Here is a 24439-nt window from a genome sequence, read left to right on the forward strand (position 1 = left end):
AATTCAATGTCATATTTATTTTAACATTGCAGTGAAAAACGCTACTAAACAGACAATGTAATAAAGTCAATAAGGCTCAAGAAAAAATGCTTATTTTTTGTAGCAAGAAAAGCTTTTTTTTTTTTTGGCAAATGGTTCTGTAGTCATAGAACATGAAGATACTTAGAATTAATCTCCCAATATGAAAACGTCCCCAAATTATCAAGTTGAAAGGCACATACCACTGCCCCAGCAGTTCATTCAAGTTGTCGTTAGCATGTGAAATTTTAGTTGTGCTTTTAGCTTGTTATCAATGCAATATGGCCTTAAAAAGTGACATCCGTGCATACATATAATTTCTTTTAAAATAATCAACCCTCTTCCTCTTTTCTGATTTTCATTACTGAAGATCAATTTTTGTTAGTTCTTCATTTGATAGAGGACCTGGTCCATGATGGTCTCGGAAAGATGCACTTCACGGTTTGTGCTCTATTTTATCTACAAACAAAGTTTCAATTATCTTTGTGTCCTAATACAAAATGGGGTTTCTTGAAATATCAGTGTGATGGTGCTTCAATACTGTCATTTGTTGGAATGCAAAAGTGCTGGATTATTATCTTTTCTCACTGGTTGTTTAAGGCTTACTTCACTTCCAGAAGAGATGATTGGCAAACTGTTATCCATATGGTATCTGATAAGGTGGCCGACGTTATCAAATACATGATCCTTGGTCCTCACCTTGAAAAAGAAGTACAAATATATTTAGGTTAAAGTATAGTAGTTCTCCTGAAAGATATAAATAATCGGGGGGAAATGCCAGATATATCCCTAAAGTAGATACTTTGCTGAAGAAAAGGTCCTCTTTTTTTTTTTTTTTTTTTTTTTGAGACAGTCTCACTCTGTCGCCCAGGCTGGAGTGTAGTGGCATGATCTCGACTCACTGCAACCTCCGCCTCCTGAGTTCAAGCAATTCTGGTGCCTCAGCCCGAGTAACTGGGACTACAGGCACATGCCACCATGCCTGGCTAATTTTTTTGTATTTTAGTAGAGGTGGCGTTTCACCATGTTGCCCAGGTTAGTCTCGAACTCCTGAGCTCAAATGCCCACCTTGGCCTCCCAAAGGGCTAGGAGAAAAGGTGCTTTTAAATAGTTGACTCTGTATTCCCTAGTCAACGATTTCCTCATTCCTCATTACCATTGTAAAGCAACCTTTCCAATAGGTTAGGAAAATGGTAGGCACTTGTCACCCAATCCAAATTTGCAATCAGCCTCTTTGCAGTATTATTGCTTCTTGTTACTATCTCTATGACTATTTAACTGGTTTGCATACAAGCATGAATCCCAGGATTGTAATTATCTTCTGTTAACCACGGTGCTTCCATATCACCTTGTCTCTGTCGGAAGCAGGCCTTTCTGGAGAAGTCCTACCTCCTGCCTCTCTTTGGAGGGTCAGCATTCCTGTCTTCTCCAAGAAGCCTCCTCAGACCTTTCTAATAGGCATTCATATCTCCTTCCCACAGACTTCATAGTAGCTGATTCACAGATATTTGTTGCATAGAACTTACTGTGTGCATGCCAAAGAAATTCAATTTTCTTATGGCATGCCTTCTATGGAATTCCCTTCCTAGTACCCTATGCATAGACAGAAGATGTACATTACTATCCATTGTGGCTCCACCAGTTTGGTGGCCTGGTTATATATGTGCTCCTGTTTGGAGGGTGGCTAGTAACCATCCAGGAAAGGGAAGGCATGCAACAAGGCAGCACCTTGTTATGTATTTCTGCTAGTTCTCCTACAAAGGATTCCTGGAGTTCTGTCTAGATGTTGGTTTTTGTCATATTAAAATCATGCATAATTACTGGAATAATTAACACAATTTGAATATGGACTCTGACTTAGATAATAGTATTGTATAAATGTTAAGTTTCCTGATTTTGATCTTTGTACTATGACTGTGGAAGAGAATATCTCTGTTCTTAGGAAATACACATTCAAGGATTTACAGGAAAGGACACAGTGGCACCAATTTGCTCTCAAATGGCTCCAAACCTCAGAGAGGTTTTCATCTCATTCCCATCCCATACCAGATGAGCTGACCAATCCTGCCTTTCTATGTTCTTAATGCAAAGTTACTCTGCCTTCTTCTTTGTATTTCTTCTGCCTCCATTTTGCCTCAGGCTTTCATTACTTTTTACCTAGAAGCCTCTAATTACTTTCTCTGTCCCTGGTCTTTCCCGTTCTCTTTAATCAATCCTGTATACAAGTGTCAAATTAATCTTTCAAGTACAGAGATTGTAAACAGGCCACTCTGACCAAATGCCCCATATGCTTTAGTCTGCTAGGGGCTAGGATGGGGGAGGGGGGTTATGCACAGAGAGTTTGAACTATTTTGAATTAAAAATAGGGAGAGTTCCTATAAAACTCTGGTTTTATGACTTATTTGGAAAAAATAAAATCTGGTCCCACTGGGCCTCTGCTCTGCATGACAGCAATTGATTGGAGCTGAGTGGTGACTGCCCCCTTACACAGGATATGTGCCTTTTTTTACACAGCCCACTGTACCTTATGCTCGCTCTATCCCCTGCCCAGCTTTATTCACTTACCGTACTGGCCTAGCCCTGCAAACACTTGTGTTTGTAACCTCACCCACACAAGATTTTTTCCTTGTGGTAAGAAACATATAACATGAGATCTGTTATATATGTATTTAACAGATATATATATGTATTTATAATATAATTCAATTAGTCAAGGATTCATTTTATTTTATTTATTTATTATTTGTTTATTTATTTATTTTTGAGACGAGTCTTGCTCTGTCGCCCAGTGGCACCATCTTGGCTCACTGTAAGCTCTGCCTCTCGGGTTTATGCCATTCTCCTGCCTCAGCCTCCCGAGTAGCTGGGACTACAGGTGCCCACCACCTCGCCCGGCTACTTTTTTTGTATTTTTAGTAGAGATGGGGTTTCACCGTGTTAGCCAGGATGGTCTCAATCTCCAGACCTCGTGATCCTCCCGCCTCGGCCTCCCAAAGTGCTGGGATTACAGGCGTGAGCCACCGCGACTGGCCGATATATATATTATATAACAGTTAACAAGACTGTACACTTAACAGATTTTTAAGTGTACAGTACAGTCTTGTTAACTGTTAAGTACAATGTTATACAGCAGATCTCTGGAACTTTTTCATCTTGCATGCATGACCGAAACTTTTACCCATCAAACAGCAACTACCCATTTCTTTGAGAACATTGTAGCATAGGACAGGATTTCCTTCTTTTCTATGGTTGTTCTATGGTGTTCCACTGTATGGATATTTTCTTTATCCATTAGTCCTTTGGTGGATCTTTGTTTTCTTCTTGACTATTGTGAATAATGCTGCAATAAACATGAGAGTGCAAATATCTTTTCAAGATCCTGCTTTCGGTTATTTTGGATAATTACCCAGAAGTGAGGTTGCTAGATCATACAGTAGTTTTATTTTTAATTTTTGGAGAAGCCTCCAAACTGTGTTCCACAGAGGCTGTACAATTTTACACACCCACCCACCAATAGTGCACAGGGGCTCCAATTCTTCAAATCCTTGCAAACACCTGTTATCTTCTTCCTCTTTTTTTTTTAAATAATGGCCATCTTAACAAGTGTGAGGTATTATCTCACTGTGGTTTTGATTTGCATTTTCCTGATGATTAATGATGTTGAGCATGTTTTCATATACCCGTTGGTCATTTTTTGGTCTTTTTGGAGAAATCTCTATTCATTCAAGTCCTTTGCCTATGTTTTAATTGGTTGCTTTTATTTTTTTTGCTCTCGAGTTGTAGGCGTTCCTTACATATTTTGGATATTAACTCCTTATCAGATACATTGTTTGCAAATAGTTTCTCTCATTCTGTAGGTTGCCTTTTCACTAAGCTGACTGTTTTCTTTGCTGTGCAGAAGCTTTTTAGTTTAATGTAATGCCACTTCTCCAGTGTCCCTTTTATTGCCTGTGGAAATACCACTTTTCCTTCTGCCTCTAGTTTCATTCCACTGATATTTGGCATGATATCAGCCTCTTAAATTTGTCAAGACTTGTCTTGTTATCTAACATGATCTATTCTGGAGAATGTTTTTTGTGTACTTGAGAAGAATATGTATTCTGTTGCTGTTGGATGGAATGTTCTGTATATGTATGTTAGATCTATAGTGTTGTTCAAGTTATTTTTTTCCTCATTGATCTGTCTGGTGTTCTATCCATTATGGAAAGTGGGGCGTTTAATCCCCCTACTATTATTATTTTGCTATCTATTTCCCCCTTTAGTTCTGTCAATGTTTGCTTCATATATTTGGGTACACTGATGTGCATATATATTTATAATCATTGTATCTTCCTGAAGAATTGATCCTTTTAACATTATATCATGTCCTTCTTGGTCTCTTTTGACATTTTGACTTAAAGTTTATTTTGTTTGATATAAGTATGACCACTCCTGCCCTCTTTTGGCTATCATTTTCATGAAATATCTTTTTCTAAACTTTCACTTTCAACCTACGTGTGTCCTTAAATCTAAAGTGAGTCCTTGCCAGGCTTGGTGGCTCACGCCTATAATCCCAACACTTTGGGAGGCCGAAGCAGGTGGATCACCTGAGGTCAGGAGTTTGAGACCAGACTGGCAGACATGGTGAAACCTCGTCTCCATTAAAAATATATAAATTAGCTGGGCATGGTGGCAAACCCCTCTGATCCCAGCTACTCGGGAGGCTGAGGCAGGAGAATCACTTGAACCCAGGAGGTGGAGGTTGTAGTGAGTTGAGATTGTGCCACTGCACTCCAGCCTGGGCAATAGAGTGAGACTCCATCTCAAAATAAATAAATAAATAAAATAAAATAAAGCGAGTTTCTTATAGATAGCATGTAGTTGGATCTTGTTTTTTTTAAATCAATTCAGCCACTCTATGCTTTTTGATTAGAGAATTTAATATATTTACATTTAAAGTAGTTAATACTAGAGAAGAATTATTACCATTCTATTAATTGTTTTCTGAATTAAAGCTTTTTTTGGTCCTGTTTTTCCTTTCTTGCTGCCTTTCTTTGTGTTTCATTGATTTTTCATAGTGAATAGGCTTTAATTCCTTTATCATTTTGTTTTGTGTATCTTCTAGAAGTATTTTCTTTGTGGTTACCATGGGGCTCACATAAAACGTAGCTACAACAATCTATTTTAAACTGATAACAACTTAACTTCAATCACATACAAATACTCTACACTGTTATTTCTCCACACACAATTTTATGTTATTGATGTCACCAATTACGTTTTTAAAGTTTGCGTATTCATTAACATATTTTATAGTTATATAGTTATTGCTGCATAATAACATTTTGGTTAACAACAGACTGCATATACAATGGTGATCCCATAAGATTATAATGAAGCTGAAAAATTCCTGTTGTCTAATGGCAATTGTCCTAAAGAATTGACTAATGAGTTATTGGAACTGAAACAGGAAGGCATAGCTGAAGAGGAGGCAAAAGGAAAGGAAAGCGCAGGCAAAGAAAAAGAAGAAGAATCCCCTCAAAAATTAACAATAAAGAGTTTAGCAGAAGCTTTTTCAGACCTTAACAAGCTTCTTGAAAAGACTAAAAACATGGACCCCCAACACCAAAAGGTTTTCATTAATAGAAAAGAATGCTCATGTTGCATTATCTGCATATGAGCAAATCTATGATGAAAAAAGAAACAAAGTGCCATGGTCATATTTCTGAAAATAGTGACACTTTCTCAAGAGACTCAGGCAGGTCCTTTAGGAGATATTCTAGAATAAGGCATTGTTATCATAGGAGATGACAACTCTATGCAAGTTATTGCCCCTTGAAGATTGTGGAATAATATGTGGAGATAGAAGACAGTGATATTGATGATCCTGCCCCTGTCTAGTACTAGCCTAATGTCTGTGTTTCTGTCTATATTTTAACAACAACAAAAAAGTTTAAAAGTAAAAAATGTAAATAAATAAATTTAAAATAGGAAAAACCATATAGAATAAGGATATAAAGAAAAAATATTTTTGTACAGCTGTATAACCCATATTTTAAACTAAGTGTTATTACAAAAAAGTCAAAAGATTAAAATAATTTAAATGTTTACATGTTTACAAAGTAAAAAAATTACAGTAAACTTGCTAATTTATTATTGAAGAAAGAAAATTTTAAAAAATAAACTTAGTGTGGCCTAAGTGTATAGTATTTATAAAGTGTGCAATAGTGTGCAGTAATGTCCTAGGTCTTTACATTCGCTCACCACTCACTCACTGGCTCACCTGGAGCAATTTCCAGTCCTGCAAGCTTCATTCACAGTAAATGTTCTATATAGGTGTGACATTTCAAATCTTTTATATCCTATTTCATTGCACCTTTTCTATGTTTACATACACAAATATTTACCATTGTGTTACAATTGTCTACAGTATTCAGTACACTAACATGCTGTACAGGTTTGCAACCTACAAGCAATAGGTTATACCATATAGCCTATGTGTTAGTAGGCTATACTATCTAGGTTCGTGTACATATATTCAAAAATGTTTGCACAATGAAAAAACCATCTAGCAATGTATTTCTCATAACATTTCCCCACTGTTAAGTGATACACAACTTATTTTTCATACTTTTGTCTTTTAACTTCTATAACCAGAATTAAGTTATTTACACACTGCCATTACAATATTACAGTATTCTGTATTTTTCTATATATTTACCTTTACCAGCAAGCTTTGTACTTTCATATACTTTCATGTTACTGTTTAGTATCCTTTTGTTTCAACTTTAAGGACTTTAGCATTTCTTGTAAGGCAGATCTAGTAGTAACAAACTCCTCATCTTTTGTTTATCTCAGAAAGTCTATATTTCTCCTTTATTTTTAAAGGATGGTTTTGGCCAGGCATGGTGGCCCATGCCTATAATCCCAGCACTTTGGGAGGCCGAGGCAGGTGGATAACCTGAGATCTGGAGTTCAAGACTAGCCTGGCCAACATGGCAAAACCCCATCTCTACTCAAAATACAAAAAATTAGCCAGGTGTGGTGGCGGGCACCTGTAATCCCAGCTACTTGGGAGGCTGAGGCAGGAGAATCGCTTGAACCTGGGAGGCAGAGGTTGCAGTGAACCAAGATGGCACCATTGCACTCCAGCCTGGGTGACAAGAGTGAAACTGGTCTCAAAAGAAGAAAAAAAAAAAAAAAAGAAAGGATAGTTTTGCCAGATAGAGTAGTCTTGGTTGGCAGTCTTTTTTCTTTTAGCATTTTGAATATATTGAACCCACTGATAGTCTTATAGGGGTTAGGATAAATGTGCTGATAGTCTTATGGAGGCTCTCTGGTACATAATGAGTCTCTTGCTGCTTTCAAAATTCTCTGGTTTTGACAATTTGATTGTAATGTGTCATGATGTGAATGTCTTTGGGTTCCTCATAGTTGGAGTCCATTGGTCTTCTTGAATCTGATGTTCATTTTTGTCCCTTACTTGGGAAGATTTCAGACATTATTTCTTTAAATAAGCCTTCTGTCTCCTTTCCCTCTCCTTCACTCTCTTCTCCTTTTTGAAATCCAATAACGCATAAATTGATCTGCTTGATGGTGTATCATAAATCCCTTAGGCTTTCTTCACTTTTTAAAATTTTGCTGTTGTTGTTGTTGTTCCTTTTTCTGAAGAATTTCAAATGACTTCTCTTTGAGTTTGCTATTTTTTTTTCTTCTGCTTAATCAAGCCTGCTGTTGAACCCCTCTAGTGAGTTTTTCAGTTCAGTTATTGTATTCTTCAGGTCCAAAATTTCTGCCTGCCTCTTTTTTGTATTTTCTTTCCCTCTGTTGATATTCTGACTTTGTTCATGGATGGTATTATTGAGCTCATACAGCATCTTTACCACACTTATTTTGAATTATTTGTCAGTTAATTCATACACCTCTGTTTCTTTAGGATCTGTTTCTAGAGATTTATTTTGTTTGTTTGTTTGTTTGGGCCATGTTTCCCTGATTATTTTTGAGTTTCATAACTCTGTGTTGAGATCTGTGCATTTGAAAAACAGTCACCTCTCTTTTTCCTTACAAACTGGCTTTGTACAAGGGAAGAATCACACCAACCAGCCCAAATAGAGATTCTGGGGGTCTCTAAAATCTTCTGTGGGAGGATGTGACTTTTCTGGGCCTGTGTGTTCAATTTTTCAATTACAGAAGTTTGCTAGTTTTTCAGGAACTTGTAATCTCTTGCTCCTTCTGATGTCTGTGGCACTGCAACTTCTCTGGTTCTATAGCAGCAAGCCACCCCACTCTCCCTGTTCTCCATGGTCACAGGCATCCAAGGTATGCCAGCTTCCTTTCAGTGACCCAAGCAGCAGGACAGATAACTGGTTCATCAGGCATCCCTCCAAAAAGCTGGAATTCTGGACATACTTCACTCCCCTCCCTCCCTTCTGAAGGAGAACCTTCAAGTTGTGTACTTTTTCCTATTTCTAGTGAGGAGTGCCAGCTGCAGCAAGCTACCCTGTGCTCTTCTTTGTTCTTAGTGGTTCCTGGCATCCAAAATATGGCAGTTCCATGAGCACTCCATGTGAAGTGAGACAGAAAGCAGTCCCTCAGGCAACCCCCTGAAAAGCCAGAACATGGCATGCAAGCTCTACTCTTCTCTTTCCCCCATTCCCCCAAGGGAGAGGTCACGAGACATGGAATTCCTTCCTGACACTGAGCTATGCTGATTTGGGGAAGGAGTTGATGCAGATAAAGTGAAATTGTTCTTCTTACCTGTTTCAACATGACTGTTTTCAGCTCTATGCTCACCTGAGGTACTACAACTTTTGAAGTGAATTCCATGGCTCTCATAAAGGTATTTTGGTCGATATAGGTTTGTTAATTCTTTGTTTCTGTTGGGGGAATGAGGGCTGGGACTTCCTATTCTGCCATCTTGCTGATGTCACCACTCACATGGACTTTGATTGCATCATTTGTCTCAAAACTGCCAATGCCTCCCCACTGCCTGGCAAATTAGGCATTTCTGCCCCATATTGATGGCTCTAACGTGCCTTTCCCAGGATAATTTTCTGTCTACAGGCATCCTTTGCTACTGTCATTCATCTTCTCTTGGCTTAATACCATTCTACGACTCTGTCTACACCTATGGTTCCTTCCCTATACTCCAAATGTCCCTCTTTTGAAATCTTGCCTTCTTTCAAGGTTTGCTTTACATGATGGACCTTATAAGGAGCCTTCTCAGTTTGTGTCAACCAGAACGACCTCTCTGTTCTGAGAAACACCGTAATGCTTTGGTTGAACCATTCTTATCTCATTCAGCTTTACATTATAATTATTTAAGTACCTGTTTTATGAAATTATCAGCACTCTGAGAGCAAGGACTACGTATGTGATGCTGAACAACAGTCAGTTGCAAATTCCTTTTCTTCGATAGAGCAGGTATTCATTTAATTCATTGAATTGAACTGAAAAGGGCAGAAAGAGTCTGTCCTCTGCTTGATACTCCAGGGTGGCCTCCTACTCTAACTCCTCTACTACCCTCTAGTTAGCATGTCCTGCTCCAACTGGAAGGTTCCAGAAAAAGCAAACACTTAGCCTTGAGCACTATTCAATACCAGGTTCTGGAAATGATTCAGGTTATGCTTAATAGAACAACATCCTGTGAAACCTCTAACGAGAAGTCAATGATACCTTGCCTTCAGGATCCACCAGAAGAAGATGTTTTGCTTGGCCTCCCTGTAGTCCACTCAGCACATATTGGCCAGGGGATGTTGCACTCTCTCGAACCAAAAAGTCCCCATCCTTTACCAAGAGGCTCTCTGCCGCCTTCCTGCTCAGCTTGCCATGGTAGCATTCTTCACTCCACAGCTGCTGCTTAATGTGTGGCAAAGAATGTGAGCTGGCAGGCTGGGCCGTGGCACCTGGCTGAACAGTTTCTGGTGCTTCTGAAGTCAGAACACAAAGAGAGACATCATCGAGTTACCTCTTCATCTATCCATTCATTCATTCACTCAGCAAATGTAACCTGAGGTCCTACTGTGTGCCAGGCATTGGCTAAATAATATTGCTTGGGAAGAAATGAGATTTTTGTTTTCAGAACTCCCAACAGGCTTTAATGTAATGGTAGATCCAAACATTGCCTTTGGCTTCTGTTACCAGGGAAGCCTTGCCCAGGTGCAGGAGTTTTTCTTTCAGATGGGAAATGGAACAGACCCACGAGAACTGCTTTTATAACTGCAGAGAGAGGCTCTTTATGTCCCAGGGGTTGCATGTGAAAGAGAAAAAGGCTTATGCTGTACCTGGATTACAAATAATTTCTACAATGTTTCCAAACGCTTTGAAAATAGCTATAATAACTTTAGGCCATCTCCACTTTTTAGCATTTAGCTCTTGTCCCCCCTTTTTAAAACCAAATTATTAATGTGTGTCTAGTCATTCTTCTGACCCAAAACTTCAAAACTTTGCTAAACCTCACAGCATTCCTACTGAAGGACAATTTTGTTGTTTGTGTCATTCACCTGTCTGGACAAAAAGAGTTGATGAGGTAAAAGAAGACAAATCATCAGGGAGGAATAGCCCAAGGCAGCTCCCCAAGGTGCTGCCTACTAAGTGTTATCCAGAGTTGAGAGCACTGGGGATGGGAAGGGACCTCCAATTAGCAGTTTATAGTACCATCTACACTCATAATAGTGGTAATAGTTACTACGTAGTTCTCATTTATCAAGTATGATAGAAACTGCTAAATGCGGCCAGGCGCAGTGGCTCAAGCCTGTAATCCCAGCACTGTGGGAGGCCAAGACGGGCGAATCACGAGGTCAGGAGATCGAGACCATCCTAGCTAACACGGTGAAACCCCGTCTCTACTAAAAAATACAAAAAAAAACTAGCCGGGCGAGGTGGCGGGCGCCTGTAGTCCCAGCTACTCAGGAGGCTGAGGCAGGAGAATGGCGTAAACCCGGGAGGCGGAGCTTGCAGTGAGCTGAGATCCGGCCACTGCACTCCAGTCCGGGCGACAGAGCGAGACTCCGTCTCAAAAAAAAAAAAAAAAAAAAAAAAACTGCTAAATGCTTTACATACATTATGTTGTTTAACTCTCAAAATTAGACAGGCAAGGAAATGAATCTTTAGAAAGGGTGGCCAGACAGGATGGCTCATGCCTGTTATCCCAGCACTTTGGGAGGCCGAGGCAGGTGGATTACCTGAGCTCAGGAGTTCGAGACCAGCCTGGGAAACATGGTGAAACCCGGTCTCTACAAAAAATACAAAAAAAAAAAAAAAAAAAAGCCAGGCATAGAGGCACATGCCACGGGGCACATGGCACGTGCCACGAGGCAAGAGAATCGCTTGAACCAGGGAGGCAGAGGTTGCAATGAGCCAAGATCGAACCACTGCACTCCACCCTGGGCGACAGTGAGACCGTGCCTCAAACAAACAAAAAGGAAGATTCAGGGACTTAAATTTACACTGCTAATAGCTGTAGATCTGAAATTCGAAACAAGGTCATCTGACTCCAAAGCCTAGATTCTTAATTACTAAACTCTAAGGCCCTTGCCTTGGATGTGAAAATCTTTCTTTTAGTAGAATCTAGCCACTCTACTTCAGTAGTATCCACAAAGATCCCTAGCAGGTACCTAGGCTATCTTATTTGGGTTAGCCTTCAGCATCTCCAAAAGTAATGACGTCAAATTCTTATGTCTGAAACCAGGTTCTTATGTCTGAAACTTGTGTGTTTAATAAGGCAAATTTACCAGGAAAATAACCATAGAAACTAGACTTTGTTTTTTGTTTTTTTTAAACACAAAGGGTCTTTTAAATAGAAACCAGTCTTTATCTTTATAAACTCAAAGAAGTGTTTATGTGTCCTTAGGTAAGGGTCTTGCAAATAAGAAATTCTCTTGACTATGAGTTTGTATGACTACAATTTACACATGATCATCCCATGAAGTCACTGGTGTAGGCAACCAGTGTCCTGTAGTCGTAATTCAATTCTATTAATATGTTACAGTTTTGTCCCTACTTGAGGGCTTCTTTCTGCACACAGTTATAATGTAGTATTCACAAACAGATCTTTTAAAAAGTATCATTAATCTAAATCTAATGGCTGGAAACATTCTCTTCTAAAATCAAATATTTCTATTGTTGCCAGATATAGCCTGACAAAATGTATGCAGATTTGATGAATAATACTTGTAACTGGCCTTAGTGCTGCCTGCTTTCAGGCACAATGGATAACTTCTAATGAGTCGCTATGTGTGTGTTTGTGTGTGTGAAAAAGCGTGTGAGTGTGGGAGGAATGCATACACGCATTGTGTGTGGGTATACATATCTTAATGCGTGATGTCTTTTGGTTTATTCTGAGATTATGGTGAACAGCTTTTGGACAAAGACAAAACAATAGAAAAACAGACATTATATCATCTTGAAAAGAGGCAATGGATCATGGGCCAACCAGAGGAAATGGACAATGTTTTCCTAACAGTTTCCCAAATTAGCAGAAGGACAAGGTACTCCACTGGGAGATTTCAATCATCCAAACATTTGTGGAAAACCTGATTCTGCCAGAATAGATGACAATTTGTTTATTTTGTTTAATTTTAAAAGTTACACATACTAGCTTTTTAAAATCTAGCAAAGAGAAAAACAAATAAAATTAATTACCTATGGTCTCATCACTAAATAAAACTGCTCTTAACACTGTGGTACATTATCCATTATCTTGCTCCTTTTCTAATGCATACATTGACATTGACAATAATACTTATAATCTAAATATGGTTATTTATATATAATTTATGTATAATATTTAATAAATTGTTGAATTGATATAATCATATTTTCTCAGAAGAAGTAGTGAAGGTTAAGGAAGTGATAAGGAAGGCCAATCTAGATTTAATTGAAACCATAAAAAAGTGATAGGAATTAAGGAAGAAAGTAAATCATATCATCTTGGAGTTCCTATTGGCACTTAAAGACATATTGTTCACAATCAGACCTTAAAGAAAGCACTGTATAGATATGGCTATCCACATCCAAATGGATCTAACAGGCAAAACCTCTAAAAGGGAAAATACAGTTTAAGGAAGAGAAAAAAATCTAACATGCAAAATCTGGATTAAATAATTGAAAGTAATCTCAATGAGAAAGAAAGGATGAGACATTTAAAGAAACCAATATGAACTGTAAAGATGGCACACTGATGAATCCCATTTTTAAAAAGCACCTGTAAAACAATTTTTATAGTATTAATTATTATTTTAGCAAAGCACTGGAAAAATTGGTATGTCCTTCAATAAGGTACTGATTACATAAATCATGATGCACTCATACAATACTATAGAGCAATTTAAAATAGTGAAGATCATGTGCTTATAGAGACAAATTTCTAAAATAGAGAGTAAAATAAGGAGGTATATAATGGGATTATTATAACTGACAGCTGAAACAAGAAAGTGGAACGTTGTCAGCTGAGAATGTGCACATTGGGTGACTGAAAATGTTTGTTGCTCTGTGCATGGCCACACATGACACAAAAGGACCATGAGTATTGATTTTGGAGTTACAACTAAATTTTAGCAAGTAAGCTAATTCTCGAATATGGAATTTGTGAATAATGATAATTGACTATACTGTTTATTAGTATGGATTATTGGGTGTATAAAAACTCTAAAATAAAAATGTATTTGCATTGAGAGGAAAAATATGTTCATTTACACAAAGTATCTGAAAATTTGGTAGAAAAAGATGTTAACATGAAATGTTAAGCATAAATGAGAGAGAGGTTCAGATAGTACCCAGAGAAAAATTATTTGTAATGTAAAGAATTAAATGTCTGTTAGACACATTACTAAGGCGTAGTAATTAGTATATAGTAATTAAGATGCTAGTTGAGAAAAGGCAAGGGGCCTAATAGAAAAAACGTAATAAAGATCCCAGAAACAAATTCAAATATATACGAAGAGCTTGATATAATAGAAAGTAGCATCAGGGAAAAAAGGAGACTACTCAATCAATAGTGTTTGGAAAATTGACAAACAACCTTTCGGCCGGAACCGCCATCTTCCAGTAATTCGCCAAAATGACGAACACAAAGGGAAAGAGGAGAGGCACCCGATATATGTTCTCTAGGCCTTTTAGAAAACATGGAGTTGTTCCTTTGGCCACGTACATGCGACTCTATAAGAAAGGTGATATTGTAGACATCAAGGGAATGGGTACTGTTCAAAAAGGAATGCCCCACAAGTGTTACCATGGCAAAACTGGGAGAGTCTACAACGTTACCCAGCATGCTGTTGGCATTGTTGTAAACAAACAAGTTAAGGGCAAGATTCTTGCCAAGAGAATTAATGTGCGTATTGAGCACATTAAGCACTCTAAGAGCCGAGATAGCTTCCTGAAACGCGTGAAGGAAAATGATCAGAAAAAGAAAGAAGCCAAAGAGAAAGGTACCTGGGTTCAACTGAAGCGCCAGCCTGCTCCACCCAGAGAAGCACACTTTGTGAGAACCAATGGGAAGGAGCCTGAGCTGCTGGAACCTATTCCCTATGAATTCATGGCATAATAGGTGTTAAAAAAATAAATAAATAAAAGACCTCTGGGCTGAAAAAAAAAAAAATTGACAAACATAGATAAAATTAAGTTAGATTTCCAACCTCACATAATCTATAAAGGTCAAGGGGAATAAACATTTTATTATGAAAATAAAACGATGAAGCCAATATTTAAAAAAAAAGTTGTTGGATAAAAAAGCAAAAATTTAATCCAAAGCAAGTAGAATGAAAACATAATAAAGATAAAATGGAAATCGATGAAATAGAAAACAAAAAACAACAGAGAAAATTAAACCCAAACCTGGGCACACTGGAAAGATCAATAAAATTAATAAACCTAAAAGAGGACTGATCAAGTAAAAAGGAGAAAATTATCGATAACAGGAAAGAGAGAAGGGATATCACTATGGATGTTTTGGGCAATAAAAAGACAATAGAGAAATATTGTGGAAAGCTTCATACAGAACTGCCTCTAAGCTAATAAAATGGAATGCTGCTAAGTTTTCAAGGAACCTACATGGCCAAATAAATCACAATCCCTTCTTGTCCATGGCTTCTGGCCCCTGAAGCAAACTCTAATCTCTCATGACCACAGTGGGAAATAGGCTGTAAAAGTGGCAAAGCCCCCAAGAAAGGCACATTCTCCAATATCTACTTTAAGTGTGCACATGGAGAATAATGGCAGGAACAACCCAGATGGCATGGTCTGGGTCCACAGATGACAGTGGACACCAAAAGTCCTTTCATAAAGCCGAACCAGGATCCAAGCAAATCGCTTTCTCCACTTCCAGCTCAGGTAGTCTTCAGAACTCCAGCCTGGCCAGATTTGGTCATCGCTGTGGACCGGTGACTGCTGTCCCATGCTGTTGCATTCCTCCCTTTTGTGAATGTGAGTTTCTACTGCAATTATCTTATTCCTATTCCTCCATTAATTTGGGGTATGGAGGGTGGCAGACAACTTGGCAGATAATAAAGATCTTCATCTAATCTTAGATGCTGTAATTGTATAAGTACTTGCAATGTCTTCCTTGGGGAGAGGGCAAATATGTTTTATGTGAAAAGAAAAGCTCACAAATATTTGAGTGGCAGATAGGTGTACTGTGGCAGAGATAGTTAGTCATCTACCAGTATCTGTCCTCCCTTTCATTACATCACAGAACTCCTAAGTTTAGCTGGGCACCTAGCTAGAGTAATTTTTCTAGCCTTCCTTGTAGCTAGGTGTGGCTACATGTCTATGGTCTGCCAATGGCAGGTAAAAAGAAATGATGTCTGCCTCTTCTGGGTCATGTCCTTTAAAGAAATATATATGTGCTCCTCTTGCTTTTCTCCTTTCCCACTAGCTGCATGCAAATGTGATGATGAGCCACTTTGGACCAGAGATGGAAGCCAGATGTTGAGAATGACAAAGCTACCCTACCAATCCCGTGGCACCAATCTTTGAGCTTTTAGGTAAAATAAATAAATGTCAGCCCTTTTTACACTACAGCATTTGGTGGGGGCGGGGGCGGGCAGTATTTGTTATGGCAACTGAGACAGAAACTAACAATAAATCAAAATAAAAATTAGTACCGGAACTCATGGTATTTTTGTGCCATGTTTGGTGAGAATAAAGACTGTGTCAGAACCTTTTTTCTGTTCGTAGTGTGACAGGATGAACTGAGGAGCCCTATGAGCATGCCTGAAAGATATTTAGAAACTCTGGACGTGTTTTTGTTTGGTTTGGTTATACTGAATTATCAAAAGCTTTTTTTTCCGGCTAAAGGAGGCTAAATATGCCTAAAGAAGCTAAAGAGGATTTTTGAGGGAGGAAGGAAGAAAACAGAAGGATCCATTATGGGGGAAGGTTAAAGGTGAAGTTAAGACATTTTGTTAAAATGTATGTATAAAGCTATCCCCACTCCATCTCTTTATTACTAGACAGGCGCTTTAACCAGGTAAGCCATGAAGCCTCACCCCATCTCTTTATTAAATGTTCTTAAATCAACATAATTTAAGGTTTTGGAGCGGATTTGTTTTGGAGGGAGCAATGTTGAATTTAATCTCAAGAGGGCAGCAAGGAGCCCAAGAGGGCTATGGTACATTAAATCCTAATAGGAAATAAAGAGCAAGATCGTACCAAAGGCCTAAATTATTAAATATGTTGCCACCAAAGCAGGGAAAGGGAGAAAGGTGGGGGAAAAAAGGCTAGAGTCAGAGAAAATACATTTTGACATTACAATTTTGGACAAGGCAGACTTTATTTATTTTCAATGAATGACAGGAATCTTGTTATGTATTAATTTTGCCATTTCATATTATTGAATGACCTATGACAAAAGGCAAATTCCTTTGCTTGGATTATGAATAATTTTAACTTTGGAGACTAAATTAAAAAAGAACTGGAGTTGTGAATCAGAGAAAATTCCAAATCACGTAATTTGGGCCACCCACTAAATAAGTTCTCTGATAATATGTGTGGCTCTGAAAAGTCCATGAAATGGAAAGTATCAAGAATATACTCTTATAAAATCTAAGGTCCAGAAAGGGTTTTTTTCCAAAAAGTTGTAACAAACATTACCTATCCACACAGGACATTGCCCATTGCACAGATGAGTAAGCTTAACAGCAAAAATCTAAATTTGTTTCACATCTCATCACCCGCCACATAAGATGTCTTCTGTGGTAGCCACAGAGATGCACTACCCAGATCTCCCTTCAAGGAAGCACCATTGCCCCAGGTGTCAGCAGTCAGCCTGCAGCTAACCAGCCCTTCTGTCTCTGCCTCAGCTGCCAGGGTTTGACCTTCCTGGTGTGGCCCACATCCCAAGACTGAGATAAATGGGGCTATATAGGGCCAGCCATTTGGGCCCAATATAGGACAACTCTGACAGACCACATGGGCTTTTTGGTGTTGGCCGAGGCTTTGTCAGGCCTGCGTTGTAGTCCCATCTCCCACTCCAGCTAACCCTACTTCCTCTCCGTTGCTTCCTGATATTGATCATGTTACAGACCCTGCCTGCCAAGCTTCATCTTAGCATCTGCTTCCAGAGAATCCAGCTTGGTTGGATAGGGTGTCAGGAGTGATCTTAGACAGTCAGCATAAAGAGGGACCACTTGTCACCTGGCTGACAATGAGGACCCCTGGTTCTTCATCTAGACAGTTAAGACGGTCTGCTGAGGTCCAGGCTCAACAAAATCTTTTCAATTTTGTCTTGCATTGCAGCCACACTAGCTGGAAAGCTGTCTTTGGAAGTTCTGGAGAAATCTCCCGGACTATTAAAAGGATCTTCTCAGTGACTGGTTCTCCATCATAGGAGCAAACCAAATTTGACAGCATGCCAATCTCTGAACACAACAAGCTTCAATATTTTATGAAAAGCATTTTTGTTTGCTTATTTTTCCATTGATTATAGACTTTCGGCTTGTTTTATTTTTACTTATGTTCCTGTTTATGCATTTACCCCGATAGTAATTTGACAGGAAAGATGTTTGTCTTATTGTGTTCTACCCACAGTACATGGGTGAAGAAAGGAGCCAACTTATTTTAGTGCTTTATAGATGACTTATTAAGGGGGTTTGAAATGAATAAAATTAATGCTATCCCTAACAGAAACAGTAGCCACTGTGACTCATGCAAATAAACAAATTCAAAATTATCTCCTGGCCTTGACAGCCCTTCTTTCAGCAAAAGTACACAGCAGAAATTAAAAGTTGGAAGTAAATTTAAAGTATTTGAAAGAATTATTCAAAAGTCAACATTTCCAAACCTTGAAACCCTAAACAACTCCACAAAGCTCTAATCAATATTAACTGTGGTGAAGGATGGAGGTAAAGAAAGATAACTCAATACCTGAAAATGAGACCAAGAAAACAGCCTCCCTGAAATGCAAGATAGTACAATTAGTTAAACAGTAACCCTCAAAAAGATAAATTCAAGGCTGGGCATGGTGGTGCCTGTAATCCCAATGCTTTGAGAGGCTGAGGCAGGCAGATGGCTTGGGCCCAGGAGTTTGAGACCAGCCTGGGCAAACATGATGATACCCTGTCTTTACAAAAAATACAAAAATTAGCTGGGCATGGTGTTGTATGTTTGTAGTCCCAGCTGCTCCAGAGGCTGAGATGAGAGGATCACTTGAGCTCAGGAGGCAGAGGTTGCAGTGACCTGTGATCATGCCATTGTACCCCAGCCTGGGTGACAGAGTCAGACCCTGCCTCAAAAACAAACAAACAAACAAAAACAAAAACAAAAACAAAACAAAACAAAAAAACAAAGAAGATAAATTCAAATTCTAATCCCTGGTACCTGTGAACATGACCTAATTTGGCAAAAGGGTCTTTACAGATGTAATTAAATTAACAATCTTGAGATGAGATTAGTCTCATCTCATCCAATCATTTCATCTCCTCCTAAATCTAGTGACTGTTGTCCTGTAACAGGAAGAAGAGGGAGATGAAGAAATAGAGACACAGGGGCAGTCAATATGAAGACAGTTGCAGAGATTAGAGTGATGTGTCTACAAGCCAAGGAACATCACGAATTGCCAGTAGCCACCAAAAGCTAGGAGAGATGCATAAAATGAATTCTCCTCCAGAGGTCCCAGAAGGAACCAACTCTGCTGACACTTTGATTATGGACTTCCGGCCTCCAGAACTGTGAAAGAATAAATGTCTGTTTGTGGTAATTTGTTACAACAGCCCTAAGAAATGAATACAGACAGTGAGTAGCTACTTACTTCCGCAGTGCCAAGGGCTCCCCAGTGGTTGGGCTGAGCTTTGATTTCCAGCAGAGCCAAGTGTACTTTGAAGAGCCTGTGTGTTAATGTAGCAGGGGTCATCGAAGAGATCCACTCGGCACGTGTGCTTCAATAATGAGGTATCTCGCTGGGACTGCACCCCTCTTGGATGGACATTACCTGTAGTGATTAGTAGTGATCAATATATTATGTTTTTTGCTTTGTAAATAGTAAATAGAATCATGTTTGAGTCTAGAATTGACAGAAACCTAAAGGCCATGCCCCACCCTATACAATGATTGAACACTTAACTTTTAGGTTTGACCCGGAAAATCAAAAGAAGTACCAGTCTCTGAGGGAAAGCCACCCTCTCACTGGGCTTCTTTCCCCTCTCGGGCCCAGCCCCCAGCTGACCAATTGTGTCAACAGCAGACAAGACAAGCAAGAAGATCCAAAGAGGACTGACCGGCCATGGAAGAAAGAGGGCTGATAGTCTCAGCAAACAGCACAAACCCACACTCAACACTGCTCAGAGGGGTTGCCCAGGAATCAGGAAAACACACATGTCATATTGAACTTGAATATCTATAATTAAACTCCTTTTCAAAGCTGATTAATTTTAAATTCTTATTTCCTGTGAACTAAATTAATTTATAAATAAGAAATGAATGAATGAATACAATAAAATTCTTAAGAGTAGGAAGTCTGGCTTCTCTCTATGCTCAAAGTTTGCTCTTGCCAACCTCAGCCTTGCACCAATTGCTGATGTTTAATTCTGTTATTCAATGAAAAGAACTCAAGCCTCAGGTTATCTCCTCCTCCTCTATTAATCTGTCCTCTCCCCTTCCATTCTATTCTACACATTGTAGCCCAAATAATCTTCTGAAAACTGCAAATCCGGTCATATTTCTCAGAAGTTTCATGTATCTCTTCAATTGCTTCCCATGCTCTTTAACAAGCTGTAGGCCCTGCTGTGTCTACCCAGCTACCCTTTTTCCTCTCTCCTCCCCAGCCTCTGTCTGGGATCACACTGGCTTTCCTGCAGTATGATCTCACATTGAAAGGCTGTCACCTCTAATCAACATGTTCTTGCCTCCTTTTCTCCATCACCGTCATTCTTCAGATGTTAACTTAAACATCTCTTTCTTTAGGAAGGCCTTCCCTGACCTTCCAGACCAGACTAGATCTCTGCTTTCCTAGCAGTTTTCACTACACCTCTGATATGGCTTGGCTGTGTCCCCACCCAAATCTCACCTTGAATTGTAATAATCTTCACGTGTCAAGGGCAGGGTCAGGTGGAGATAACTGAATCATGGGGGCAGTTTTACCTATACTGTTCTCCTCGTACTGAATGAGTCTCAGATCTGATGGTTTTACAAATGGGAGTTCTCCTGCACAAGATGTTTTGCATGCTGCCATGTAAGATGTGCCTTTGCTTCTCCTTTGCCTTCTGCCATGATTATGAGGCCTCTGCAGCCATGTGGAACTGTGAGTCCATTAAACCTCTTTCCTTTATAAATTACCCAGTCTTGGGTATGTCTTTATTAGCAGCATAAAACCAGATGAATACAACCTCCAAAGTCCATATCACGTGAGTAATTCATTCTATTATTTATGTTCTATTCTATTATTTAGTTAAACAGAATATGTGCTAGCCATATAGCTAGCCAGCTGTGCTCAGGGTCATCATGAGGCTGCACCTGAACTAGTGACATTCCTTTGCCATAATGAAAGACAACATTAGTCCTTCTATTGCTTTAGTCATTAAACCTTTTCAGTGTGGTCCAAGGACCAACCACATATTGAATTTCACATCAGGATGAATAATGCTATGATACTTGTAACTCATAGTATGGAAACTAAGAATACACCAAGCAGGAGAAGCCCAGTCAGAAGTCTGCAGTCTTACCACCTGCTTCTCCTTTACTCCTTGTCTGTCAGCTGTGACAAGTCATCTTGAAATGTGCCATGCTCCGTATGTGGGGTATCCTAAAACAGGAGTGAGGTTTCTACAGAGGGAGGAGTTGACAGGGTGCCTCATTTGTTTTGTCCATTTTGCCACATATAAGACAGTTTCCATTTGCTTAAGTGGATTTATAAGTTATATTATCTAGTTTAAACTAAACTTGCTTTTACAAATGGAAAGTGGCTAAAAAATTACTGCAAAGAAATGAAGGATTAAGGATAATTCTTTTAGTGCAAGCTCCTCCTTAGCTGCATTACAAGCTTATAAACAAGAATGATCTAATCAGATCAGAGCTTTGGCCCCTCAAATGTTCAAATTATCAGGAATTAAATCTATTTTCTTTTTCAATAAATGCTCTAAATGCATACTAGACCTTGAGATATTATCTAATGATAACATCCAGCTGTTGTAATTAGCAAGTCTTTGTAAAAAATGTTTATTTATCATCTACTCTAACTTTAAATTTTCCTATATTTGTGTTTTATGATATATGCATATTAATATATTAGCACATGTGTATACAACTTATACATTATTAAATAACCATTTATGTAGGAATGCCTGCTCATAAAAATTTACTGAAAGTGAAATAAAATCAAAAGTGCTTGAAAGTGGCTAAGTCAGTTTTCTTTTTTTTTTTTTTTTTTTTTTTTTGAGACGGAGTCTCGCTCTGTCGCCCAGGCTGGAGTGCGATGGCCAGATCTCAGCTCACTGCAAGCTCCGCCTCCCGGGTTTACGCCATTCTCCTGCCTCAGCCTCCAGAATCATTGCGATTACAGGTGTGAGCTACCGGGCCTGGCTAGAGGTCAGCTTTTAAATTCATATGGACCTGAGTTCAAATCCCTATGGTATCTCTTACTATCTGAGTGGTCTGGGATGAGTTAATTAACCTCTGTAAGACTCAGTTTTCATATCTGTAAAATGTGGGTGCCTGGCTTAAAATACTGTTGTGAGAACTAAGTGAAATAATGTTGGTGAGACACTGCGCATAGTGCCTGCCTTATAGCAGGTATTCGATAAATAGTTCCCACTGATGCTCAGTTATTACTTAGTCATTGATGCTGGGCCTCCATACATGATGCTTATCTCTTACTGCAATATCCTCCCCCTCCTTTTCTTTATCTAATTCTTATTTGTCCTTTAAGATTCTGCTCTGAAACCATCTTTTTCAGGACGCCTTCCCCTGAATTCATGGTGCCACTTCATGATATACTGCAAGAATCTGTTTACTTCTGTCTTCCCCTGGAGACTGCAAATTCCTCGTGTCCTTGAGGAACGACTAGAATCCATCTAGTCTGTGTATCTTCTGCACCTTCAGTGCTTGGGATGAAGCTCGTGCTCAAAAGAAAAATGTTTATCAGCTGACTGGACAAATAACTGCATGTCTATCCAATCTTCCTTTGTTGGCATATTTAACCCCACCACGTTTTGAAGACTCTGGATCAACCCACAGCACAGGGTGCTAACGCATCTGCCCCTCACAAAGCGTTAGCCTGAGCTAACCACGTCAATTTTACCATCCTGTAGGATGACACCAAAAGCATCAGTGTTCATGTGCAGCCTCTCTTGAAAACTGCCACCTTTAAGTGCACAATAGCGTACTGAAAAAAAAGAAAGAAACTGCCATCCCTTTCTTTTTCATATGTGCCATCATATTTAAGTTGGTAATGTTGCCTTAAATTAAAAAAAAAAAAAGCCCACCCCAGACCCAAATTTAAAATCATTCTAGGCTGAAGTGTATGGTTCACAAGGGCTTAGACACACGTGCCAGCTAGTATGCCTTCCAAAAGTTCTATGTGCCAAGTATTACTCCAAGACCCTATCCAACTTTCCTAAGAGAAGATTTGTAGAGGAAAATAAATATATACACAGTGTATACACTGTAAGTAACAACATTTCAAAGTGTAAGCCCTTAGGGTTTGTGGGAACGTAATGTCTTTTTGATTAAAAATATCAACATTTCAATTTTAACTGGAAGGTCAGGGAAACATTATTCTATTTCGCTAATTATTGTTTTCCATGAGGGAGTTTTTCCACAAGTATGAAGGATAAGAATCTTTTCTATGTCTAGTGATACATAGAATTAACTCTTTCAACAGCCAGAGGCTACTGCAGTATTTATAATACACTGGAATTCAAGTTTGAAGTCAATATTTGAATAAATGAATGTCTTGGGAGGTTATTGAAAATATTTCTGTAGGTATCTCTCAAATGCCTATACATGAATCTCTGGGAAAAGCCACAAAAACTACATATTTCCTATTCTGGCAACTGTTCTTAAATTACTCATTGGTAAAGAATTTTGGATTACTTTAAAAACATATGCCCAAGTAGGCCAAGCGCAGTGGGTCACGCCTGTAATCCCAGCACTTTGGGAGGCCAAGGCGGGCGGATCACCTGAGGTTGGGAGTTCGAGACCAACCTGACCAACATGGAGACACCCCATCTCTATTAAAAACACAAAATTAGCCGGGCATGGTGGCGCATGCCTGTAATCCCAGCTACTCGGGAGGCTGAGGCACGAGAATCGCTTGGACCCGGGAGGCAGAGGTTGCAGTGAGCTGAGATGGAGCCATTGCACTCCAGCCTGGGCAACAAGAGGGGAATTCCGTCTAAAAAAAAAACAAAAAACAAACAAACAAAAAAACATATGCCCAAGTAATCACAGACAGGTCTCAAGGTAGGATTACCTGATTTATAGGTGCCTAGGGATAAAATGACACTGTAGTAGGAAACTTCCTCCTGCCATAGTAGGAGGGAGACCTTACGTGTCATGGCCACTGGGACATGGGTTGAGCCCTTCTATCCCACCATGGTTTTACTAGTTAAGGTTTGGAGATATAGCCTCTGAGCATTCTGGTTCCTCACTGGAACTCAGAAATGGCGTTTTTATGGAAACGATGTTGTAATTCAATGATTTACGGGGGAGCAAAGTATCTAGGCGGAGGACTTCTCTTAACTGCAAACACCATCTCACCTCCTCAAGATTCTGAATTTCCCAGTTACAATCATTACCTTAGAGCCACCATTAAGAAAAGTAGTATGCAATAGAACTTTCTATTGTTTTATCTGTCATTACAAAATATACATTTAAGCTTCAATATAGGCAAACCAGAATAGTAGAATATAGTATACTTGTCTAAGAGTCAACCATCATGGCTAGGATTAATTCTATAAAAATATATCCCAGGCTCCAGACAAACTTTTAAGTTTGTTAATGTGTTTGGATCTTC

General features: G+C 39.0%; 1 protein-coding gene and 1 pseudogene across 2 annotated transcripts in view; one reads left to right on the top strand and one right to left on the bottom strand.

Moving 5' to 3' along the window:
• The window catches only part of SHC4 (SHC (Src homology 2 domain containing) family, member 4), a 139179-nt gene continuing 114740 nt past the window's right edge, over window positions 1-24439 (bottom strand). Inside the window, exons 10-12 of the mRNA XM_011928581.1 lie at window positions 19241-19420; window positions 9673-9926; window positions 1-717 (exon numbers count right to left, since the gene is read on the bottom strand). Of these exons, the coding sequence (XP_011783971.1) occupies window positions 562-717; window positions 9673-9926; window positions 19241-19420 (590 nt within the window). The 3' untranslated portion in view covers window positions 1-561. The remainder of the gene's footprint in view (window positions 718-9672; window positions 9927-19240; window positions 19421-24439) is intronic.
• On the top strand, window positions 14017-14579 carry LOC105502188 (annotated as a pseudogene). The gene has a single exon (XR_001000294.1). The product of XR_001000294.1 is annotated as a 60S ribosomal protein L21 pseudogene (transcript).

Source organism: Colobus angolensis, unplaced genomic scaffold, assembly GCF_000951035.1.
Source record: "Colobus angolensis palliatus isolate OR3802 unplaced genomic scaffold, Cang.pa_1.0 Scaffold78, whole genome shotgun sequence".
NCBI classification, from domain to species: Eukaryota; Metazoa; Chordata; class Mammalia; order Primates; family Cercopithecidae; genus Colobus; species Colobus angolensis.